Source organism: Mustela nigripes, chromosome 3, assembly GCF_022355385.1.
Source record: "Mustela nigripes isolate SB6536 chromosome 3, MUSNIG.SB6536, whole genome shotgun sequence".
Taxonomy (NCBI): Eukaryota; Metazoa; Chordata; class Mammalia; order Carnivora; family Mustelidae; genus Mustela; species Mustela nigripes.
This window is the reverse complement of record NC_081559.1, coordinates 18,965,784-18,976,649: the sequence shown is the minus strand read 5'-3', so window position 1 is coordinate 18,976,649 and position 10,866 is coordinate 18,965,784. Positions and strand designations below refer to the sequence as shown.

At 39.5% G+C, this 10,866-nt stretch overlaps 1 protein-coding gene across 1 annotated transcript; it reads left to right on the top strand.

The window, feature by feature from the left end:
• The first annotated feature begins 3,054 nt into the window (after positions 1 to 3,054).
• Positions 3,055 to 4,765, top strand: LOC132012851 (gamma-crystallin D). The gene is made up of 3 exons (XM_059392653.1): positions 3,055 to 3,063; positions 3,155 to 3,397; positions 4,493 to 4,765. Exons 1-3 carry the CDS (start codon positions 3,055 to 3,057, stop codon positions 4,763 to 4,765), a joined length of 525 nt encoding a protein of 174 aa, XP_059248636.1.
• Positions 4,766 to 10,866: the final 6,101 nt, after the last annotated feature.

Here is a 10,866-nt window from a genome sequence, read left to right as displayed (position 1 = left end):
TCCATCAAGTACTTTCATTTAGTACTTTAAAGTCATCCCAAGATAAATTTCTGGGGGAAACAAATGGAGTAATATTGATTTACATATTTCTTATGATACCAAATGATTTAAATCATGATATCAAACCATATGGTTCTCAGTATTTTGGATTTCCTAGACCAGTTTTCTTTAAACAGAGACCAACATAGGATTGCCTATTTTTATTTCACCAAGCAAGGACTTTTAAGAGTAAAAAGAAAACAACAAAACTGTAAAACTAAGCACCATCTATTCATACATCATTTTGTAAAAGAAGAGACATTTTAAAAAGGACATTTTAACACCAAATACACAAGTTCCTAATAAAGTATGGCTCAGACCAAGGAAGAACACTTGGGAATTTGTTCTGATGTAGAGTGTTTTCTTTTGGCAAAATCTGAGCAGAGTTTGAAGACGCTTATTTGAAGTTGCAGGTCAATGCCTTCAGGGACCAGAGAGATAATGTAAATGAGCAAACAACTTCTTTAAAGACCACAAAGAGTGATGAAAAGTATGGTGAGCTGCGGAAAGTGCAAACCAACCCATAGCATCCTGGAGAACATCTAAACATTGTGTCGGTCAAATAAAATACATCTTGGTTCCACAGCCCTCGGGGCTGCCAGTTCTTATTTCCACGCTCGTGTCAAAGCTGGGAAGAGTCACCACCAAGGACAGCACGGGAGTTTCCAGGTCACCCTCTCCCCCCATGGAATGACTTGCTCTCATGTTAAGCCCACAGAACCCAGCCACGGAGCCTGGGAACATGAGGTGACAAAACAATGCATGTAGCAATGACTACAGTGAAATTTTCTCTCCATCCTAGTGGAAATGAGACTTAGAGTCATAAAATATTTTGAGTTCTAGAAGATAAGGAAAATGGTATTTCTTATATACTTCATTTTGGAGACCGACATTTATAGCAGCTACAGAAATCTTTGACTCTGTATGCAACAAAACTCTAAACTGAATTCCTGTCTTTTGTCTTCACTTTTGTTTGAAAGCACCTGAATATTTAGGAGTGACAGGTTCCTTGCTGGACTAGAGCTCAGGATGAGGGTACCTCACACTTACCTCTTATTCTCCTTCCAAAGACTGTCCCCATCAGTCATTCCAGGCAACTCGTATAGAACTCTGCTTTAGGGCTATAGGTGGAAGGATTCTCGAGTCTTAACTTCTGTTCGCTTAGCACACTAAGTGCAACTTGGGGCTTTCATTGAACACACACTTGTCAATGATGGAATTTTCCATAAAGCTTTAAAATCAAGCCTCACTTTGGCCCAAACCATTCAGTTTTTAGCTCGATGAAAACTGTGAGTTGTTTTTTGTTTGTTTCTTTTTTCTTTTCCCCAAGCTGAAGTAAAGCCTTTTCTCTTTTTAGAACCCAGAGTCCCCAAGTTTTGGCTCTCCAGATGTATCCCAAATCTGTAATTGCACGTCAGCTGTGGTGGTGGTGGTATCCCCAGCCATCCCCACCCTGCTCCCCTAAATCTTCTCTGTGACTCTGCATTCACCTCTTTCTCATATTTTACTGTTTTTATCAATCAACACTCTCCCCACAGAAACAACTCTGAGCAAAATGACAATTCCAAAACTTATACTTTATTATTATTTTTTAAATGGTTAATTAAAATGATATAGGGTTTTTTTTTTAATTCTTTTGATTTGGGCTGTTTACTTTCCACTCTGTAAACAGAAGTAATTTTGCAAACATGTGTCTATCTATAGAGGATAACAAGAACTGAAATCATCATATGTACGTAATTGGTATTTTATTTAAAAATACTAACTTACAAAGACTTATGACTCAAAGTCAAGACAAAGTATTTCCACAAGACAACACAGGACTGTGAATAATTCTTTGAACATGACCTAAAGGCATAGGTCATCTTCCACTTCAGTGCCCCTTCCAGTCCATCAAACTATTCTTTCCAGCCTAGTAAACACTTTCTAAAGTCTTCCTAGAGTCCAGCTTCCAGATTTATTCCTTCCTCTCCACACACCATTTTAGCCGTAGCTCCTCTTTGTGTTCATCCAATGAATCTCTTTTGAGTCAAAAGCCTCGTGTACTCTTGTTCCCCAAAGGAAAAAGTAGTAGGAATCTAGATTCCTACTAAAAATGGGTTTCTCGGGAATTTGGTTTTATTTTATAATAGCCTGAGAGGTAGGTAATCGATTTTTGTGTTTTAACTTCTTATTTCTTCCAAATTAGAAATTTCCCTTTTAGTTTTTTCTTAGAAAAAAAAAAAAGAGTTCTTAAAACTCTTCTCCCTTTTGAATTACAATTAGCCAAGAAGAAACATCTAATCCTCGGTTTACTTCTATAGACTCTAACAAATTCAGTCTACTTCTAGGCTGTAACAAACTCAGACCAAATACTGAATATTCTTGCTTGCTGGGATTTTTTTGTTTGTTTGTTTGGTTGGTTGGTTGGTTTTTGTTTTTACCATACTGCAAGTCTGAAGTTCTGTGAATTCCCTTGGTAAAACATTCCAATTTCTTATACTCTTTGATAAGAAAATTCTCTTAAAGGACTAAGTTGAAATTATCAACATTCCATTAATGTCATTTTCTTCCTATTAACAATTAGTGTTGAACATTGTGGCACACATGTTCCTTGACAGTTCTAATAGATTAATTTTATATTTACTATATATTTTTGCTTTTTTATTGCTCCCTCATTTACACGTTTTTGTTTTCCCCCAACCTATATACATAAAAGTGTAGACTATATATGAAGTGGCTGAAGCTCTATTTCTACTATTAAATCAACCATGTTCCAAGTTACTTTTTTTTTTTTTTTTCCCACAAACTGTCTCAACAGCATCAGCCGGTGATAGCAACCTGAATATTCCAGAGAGAATGGGACCAAAACCCACAATGAGCCCCGTGGACTAGAACAGCAAAGAGAAAAAAGAGCACATGAAAATCCCCTCCTCACCCCGCGGGCTCCTTTTGTGTTGTTCCTGCCAACGCAGCAGCCCTCCTGCTATATAGACGCGCGCCAGGGCGGCCCATCACTGACCTCCATCAGCAGCCATGGGGAAGGTGAGCCCAGCGCAGCCGCAGGCCAGGAGGGGGCCCCGCATGCTGGGGTCTGGGGCCAGGCCTCTGAGCCTTTCCCTCCCTTGCCTTGCAGATCACTTTCTACGAGGACCGGGGCTTCCAGGGCCGCCACTACGAGTGCAGCAGTGACCACTCCAACCTGCAGCCCTACTTCAGCCGCTGCAACTCGGTGCGCGTGGACAGCGGCTGCTGGATGCTCTATGAGCAGCCCAACTACGCGGGCTGCCAGTACTTCCTGCGGCGCGGGGACTACCCCGACTACCAGCAGTGGATGGGCCTCAGCGACTCGGTCCGCTCCTGCCGCCTCATCCCGCACGTGAGTCTAGCTCCTTAACAGGACACAGAATGGAAAGTTTCAAGCAAATCTTGAACATATGGAGTAGTGATCATTCTGAATAATTGAGGGTTTGGACACAAGACAAGCTATGGTAGATCAGTTCCATGTTGCTGGCCCCAAATAAAAGCAATTAATGGTACCCGGGGTACCTATTAATTCAAAAATATTTAGTGACAACGTGTTGGCTGCCATGGGCATGTACGACCTATAGTTCCTGTCTTGGAGTTGTAGAAAAACCACTAATATCCCATAGAAGAATAATTATGAGCGCGAATAGGGGGTAATTACAGAGCAGATAGGAGTTGAAAAGGAAACTTTTGCAGAGGTCCTTTTTTTTAAGACCTCTCTCTCTCTTTTGCTCCACTTGTATATTTTGGTTTACCCCACCTACACAAATGAAAGGACTTTCTCTCAATGGACAGCAACACAGAGAAATTTTATGCACGTACCCACATACATTTCAAGTATGTGTTTTAAAATGCTAAGGTTTTTGAAAAATTAGGCCTGCATCTTACTGATATTTCTTTCTCATTTTTCCTCATTCTATTCCTAAGTTATTAAATGAGAATCCGTTATTGTCTGGGAAACTTGGGACATTTAACTTTGCTTTCCACAGAAATAGAAATATCCAAGTCCTTGGTGATTTTTCTAAGATTTACCTTAAACCAAAAGCAAGGCCATTCATTTCATGAACTCACTTTACTGTTCAAACACACATGCTTGAAAAATATAAGAGATAAAAATATATCTTCAAATGGCAAAAACAGTAATACACTGTTCAAGGTTTGAGTTTCTCTCTGGCATGGAATACTAAGCGTGGTTAGTATTTCATCCTGAGAAATATTTAAATATATATAAACAGTGAAATTTCCTTCTTAATTCTTTCTATCATACTTCACGGTCTTGAAAGGGTAGTGAATCTCCGCCTTTGAAAATGGGGAATATATAAATATTGAGAATTAGTTGAAGCTTACCCTATATTTCCAAATAGCTTGAGCTGGACTGCATGAATTTGTTGCAACCGTGTCGTGTCATGCCTTGCTTTCCTCCTCTTTCCATGTCTGGCTGGGCCAGGCTGGCTCTCACAGGATCAGACTCTATGAGAGGGAAGATTACAGAGGCCAGATGATGGAGTTCACGGAGGACTGCTCCTCTCTTCAGGACCGCTTCCGCTCCAATGAGATTTACTCCCTCAACGTGCTGGAGGGCTCCTGGGTCCTCTACGAGCTGCCCAACTACCGGGGGCGGCAGTACCTGCTGAGACCGGGGGACTACAGGCGCTACCACGACTGGGGGGCCCCGAGTGCCCGAGTGGGCTCATTGAGGAGAGTCATGGATTACTTCTGAAATAAGTTCCTCATCATTTCTCAATCTGGAAACTAATAAAATATTTTCTGTGTGTTATTGGCATTGGTTTGCTTGTGTTTTTCTTTTGTCCTCCTCTTACTATTTACACATACACACACACACACACACACAACACAGGTGGAAACCAAGATGTGTGATCCGATACAAATAAATAAAACAGACCTCTCACAATAAAAACATGCCTTTGTATTAAGGAGAATGTTACGGTTTTAGAATGCTTTTTATACTTTGTATACTTTTATAATACATTATATTATTTGATTCTCTGGTCTTTAAACAAGTTGCTGCTTCAAACCAGATTATTAAAAATCCGTTTAGATTTTAGTTTTTCTCTGAAGAGGGAGGATCTGAAAAGCAAAGTTTCAGAGATAATGAGACCCACTTTTTAAACCAAGGATTCTGAAGCCAGGTACCATGATGGGCTTTAGAAAGTTTTCGAATCCCCTAAACTGTATGTAAAGGTTGAGATCACAAATCTTTAGCAGACTCTCCTGATGCTGAGGCTGTCCCACAACACTCTCTGGACACGGAAACCTAACTGGAGGAATGCTGGTGGAGAGAAAGAGAAAAGATGGTTCTGGAAAAACATTTGCCTTCCCGATGGAAGGGAGTAGGTGCTCCTGGTGTCACAATTCCCTCCTCTTTCAGGCATTTTATACCCAAGCGATGGAAAGTGTGAGGGAAATACCACAGTTTCAGAAATGCTGGCCTTGATGGGGTCAAGCCCCTAAACCAATGTCTATCAGGACTCTCCAGAGAACAGAACCAATAGAATACATATAGATAATGTGAGGATATTTATTATAATTATTACCTCATCAATGGAGTCTGAGAAGTCCCATGACCTACAACCTAGAGATCCAAGAAAGTTGGTGGCATAATTCAGTCTGAGTCCAAAGACCTGAGAACAAGGAGCACTGGTATCTGAGGGCAAGAGAAGATGGATGCTTCAGCTTAAGCAGAGAACAAATTTGTCCTTCCACCTTTTTGTTCTAGTCAGGCCCGCAACAGATCAGATGGTGCATTCACTAGTAAGGGCAATGCCAGCAGTGTTTGGCCTTCACGCTTTGTATAAAGGGAGTAAAATAACCCCAAATTCATTTATGCCACGGTAATTGGATATTCTGTTATTTGTAGTTCAAAACACGTTTCTAGCTAAAACAGAGTCTATATGACTTTTTCTAAGGTGATTGTTGAGTACTGTATTCGAAGAAATTCTTAATGGAAAATCCAAAAAAAAAAAAAAAAAAAGGAATCAGGAGAAAAAAGAGAGGAAAGGAAAGAGGAAGGGAGGAAGAGAGGAAGGAAGGAAGTTAGACTTTATAGAACAATGAAGTCTTACGATTTTTAACATATTTTATACCTGGAGATCATCTATAACTTAGATAACTCATTTTATGTTAGGTAAGCTGAAGTCCAATTCTAATGTTAAACAATTAATAATAGAAGTGGCATCAGAAGCTAGAACCACAGCTCAGAGATCACTGATTTTTCCATTGTGGAATCAGGAAGATTCTTGTCAAATAACAACAGTACTAGCTTACTGATTCTTACCATGAGGCCATGCAAACAACCAAGCAGGAAGCGAGTTAAATAAATAGGATAACGCAGAGCTGCCTTCTCTCTCTCTCTCTATATATATATATGCACGTCTCACACACACAGTTAAATACACTTACATAACCTTGTACTTACACATATAGTATGTGTGTGTGTAGGTATGTTAACACACTATACATAAAAGGCTATAGAGAGGTAGGGCAACGTATTCTCCTACATTGGTTCTTCTGCTTTCTGTTCTGTCTTGTGCTCTCATTGCTAATTTTAGAAAAGAAGAAGGGTGTGTATTTTCCAAGACTGATCTGATCAAGTCATTTCTCTGCTTTGAAACCTTTGATATTACTCTACTGTCCACAGGGAAAATTCCTCTTACAAGAACCTAGCCCCAGCCCATCCACTCCCTCTCCTATCACCTGATGCTCCTGTCCCACCCGAGCCCTCCGAGCACATCAGCATCTTCACATCTCTCTGCCTTTGCTCGCATCATTTCCATGCCTCAATTAGTCTTCCCACCTCCCCCCAGGTGAGCAGCTCATCCTCCAAACCTTAATCAAAATTCAGCCTCAACTCGGGGCACCCGGGTGGCTCAGTCAGTTAGGTGTCTACCTTCAGCTCGGGTCATGATCCCAGGGGCCTGGGATCAAGCCCCTCATTGGCTCCCTGCTCAGTGGGGAGCCTGCTGCTCTCTCTTCCGCTGCTGCTCCCCCCCTGCTGGTGCTCTCTCTCTTAAATAAATAAAATCTTAAACAAAATGTTTCAACCTCATTCCTCAGTCAGAAATGAATCTGAATCACTTCAGAAACATTAGACTGGAAGTGGCAGAAGCCCCATATCAAATGGACAAGCGATACAGAAATCTACTAGCTCATGTGACAGAAGTCCTGCGATGGCACAGGATTTAGGGCTGGTTGATTCAGCAGCTCAGCAATGTCATCAGGGCCCCAGGTTTTGTCTGTCTCCCACCATATTTAGTATCTGTGTCCTGGAGCAGGCAGATATTCTTGGTGACCACAGGATAGCTTCTAGCTGCAACGGAGGCAGCATACAAAGAAGGTTGGGTAAAGACGAGCACCCAAAGATCTTCGCCTACAAACAACTGGGCCCAGAGCACAAATTCCCAGGATTAAAGAAGACCTTAAAATGTTATCAGGTTCTTGAGTGTAAGCTTTGGTGATACAAGGTAATCATAATGGAAAGACTAAAGGGAGAATGAGGTAGAAAGCCCAAGTAGGGAAAGGAACTAATAAAAAAAATTTTAAGACATTAATTATATTTATTATTGTTTTATTTCCTATTATAAAGAGGACTGTAAGTACCTTAACATAAACTGTTTTAAATGCTGCTTAATTCCTTTCTAGTCCCTAGAATTCATCCCATTTTACTGTTTTCTTACAACTTGAGTAGAACTATTGAAATCAAGAAGTTAATATCGATAAAATTAACATAGATGTATTCGTCTCTTTTTGCTCATGGAAAATGTTTTAAATTGTGGTAAAATACACATAACATAAAGTTTACCATTATACTCATCTTTAAGTATTCAAATTGGTAACATAAGACACATTCACAGCGATGTGCAACCATCAGCACAATCCATCTCCAGAACTTTGTCATCACCCAAACTGAACCTCTGCACTCACTCAAACCCTAAGTCCCCATCCCAACCTCACTATAGCCTCTGGTAACCCCCCATTCACCTCTCTGTCTCCACAAATCTGACTGCTGTATGTACGTCAAATAAATGTAATCATACACTGATCCTCCTGCCTGACTTATTTCACTTAGCACGGTGCTCTCAAGATCTGTCCATGTTGTGGCATTCATCAGAATTCCATTCCTTTTTAAGGCTGAATCATATTTCATTCTATGCATCTGTCACGTGTTTTACATCCATTCATCCTTCCATGGGCATTTGGGTTGCTTCTGTCTTTGGGCTTTTGTGAATAATGCTTTGAACATTGGTGTACCAATACCTGTTTGGGTCCCTGCTTTCAGTTATACTGAGTATATACTTAGAAGGGAAATCGTGGATCATCTTAATTAGATGTTCTACTTTTTGAAGAAACTCTAAACAGTCTTCCACAGTGGCTGCAACATTTCACATTCCCACCAGCAATGCACAAAAACTGTAATTTTTCCACATCCTCACTAACACTTGTTATTTTCTATTTTATTTTTGTGTTTTATTATAGCAATCCTTATAGACTAAGAAGTAGCATCTCATTGTAATTTTGATAGCATTTCCCCAGTGATTAGTGATGTAGAGCATCTTTTTATGTGATTATTGCCTATTTGTATATCTTCCTTGGAAAAATATTTATTCCTGTTCTCGTATTAAAAATTGGTGGTTTTGGGGTTTTGTTGGTGGTGGTTTGGGGGGAGGTAGTGATTTGTTTGTTTGTTTGTTTTGCTTTTTGCTTGTTGCTGAGTTGTAGGAGTTCTTTATATACTTTGGATACCAATGCCTTATCAGATATATATGATTTGCAAAAATTTTCTTGCATTCCAAGGCCTTTCACTCTGTTGATAGTCTGCCTTGTTGCACAGAAGTTTTTATTTTGATGAAGTCCAATTTACCTATTACCTATGCTTTAGTGTCATATCCAAGAAATCATTGCCAAATTTAGTGTCATGAAACTTTTCCCCTGTGTTTTCTTCTAAGAGTTTTATGGTTTTATTTCTTTCGGTCTTTAATCCATTTTGAGTTAGTTTTTGTTTTTGGTGTAAGGTAGGAGTCCAACTTCATTTTTTGCATGTGGATATTCATTCTTCCCAGTATCATTTGTTAAAAAGACTCTCCTTTTCCCATTGAATGGTCTTGCCAGTCTTGTCAAAAACCAGTTAACCATACATGTGAAGGCTTGTTTCTGGGTTTTCTGTTCTTTTCCATTGGTCACCACACTGTTTTGATCCGTGTGGCTTTGTGGTATGTTTCGAAATCAAAAAGTTCAAGTTCTCCAACTCTGTTCTTCTATTACAAGATTACTTTGGGTATTTAGGGTCCCTTGAGATTCTGTGTGAATTTTAGGAGGGATTTTTTTTTATTCCTACATTAAACATTATTAGAATCTTGATAGGGACTATACTGAATTTGTAGATCACTTTGGGTAGAACTGATATCTGAACAATACTGAGTCTTCCAATCCATAAACACAAGATGTATTTCCATTTATCTTTATCTTCTTTCCTTCACCAATACCTCTCAATGTATAATAAACTTACTTAAAAAGAAATGACATATGGTGATTATTTTCCATATACTTCTATAAACTCTTTAAGAACATGATTTTGGGTAGCTGCCTAACATCTCATCGAACAGATGTTCTATAGTTTACCTAATTAATGCCTTATTTCTGACATTTCACTTGTATTTTTATATATTATAAACAATGGCCTAATAACATAACTGTACACAATACTTGCATGTACCTTTAACTATTTCCTTTGGACAAATTCTTAAGGAGGAAAGTATTAGATCAGAGAAGTGAAAATTAAGAGGGATGGGCAGATGAACAAAGGTATCTTTTTTTATTGTGGTAAAATACACATACCAGTAAATTTACCATCCTAACCATTTTCAACCACATAGTGCAATGGTGTTAACTATATACATATTGTTGTGCAAGGGATCTTTAGAACTCCTTTATTTTGCAGAACTAAGAGGAAGTTTTAAAATACATCAACAGTGGTGTTTTTTTAAAGATTTTATTTATTTATTTATTTGACAGACAGAGATCATAAGTAGGCAGACAGGCAGGCAGAGAGATAGAGAGAGAGAGAAGGAAGCAGGCTCCCCGCTGAGCAGAGAGCCTGATGCAGGACTCGATCCCAGGACCCTGAGATCATGACCTGAGCCGAACACAGAGGCTTTAACCCACTGAGCCACCCAGGTGCCCCAACAGTGCTTTTTATAATACAGGACTATGGTTTCAAAATTTCCTCCATAGTTTCCTAATTTTCTGTAAATGTAAGAATTTTTAAAAGAAAGGATGTGAGTAAGGTTTATTAAGTTTGTGTGCATCGTATGAAATTTGATCAGGAAAGACAACTTTTTAGCATTGGATTTTGGTGGCAACAATCCAAATTGAAGAATGAAACAGAGTGTCTCAAGTTGTTTTTAAGTTGAAGAACTGCTTCTTCTAAAGCACTGGTTTTCAACCAGTGTTGATTTTGCTCTCCCAAGGAACATTTCCAATGTCTGGAAACATGTTTGGTTTTAAAACTAGGAGACCAATGCTACTAATATCTTGTGGGTTGACACCAGGAGTGCTGCTAATCATTCTTAAATGCACAGAACAACCACCCCACAACAAAATTTTTTTGGTCAAAATAGCATGAGGCTGAGAAACTCTGCTCTAATGAGAGCCAAGCATCAGGAGCTGCTGAGGGTGGAGGTAGGATCTTGGGAGAAGAAGGCAGACTCCAGCCCTGGAGTCAGAGCCTTAACTGCAGAGTAAGCAGGGCTTGCCCAGGGCTGGGAAACCGAGAGAAGGCAGAAGCTTTCTAAGACTGCAGGATAT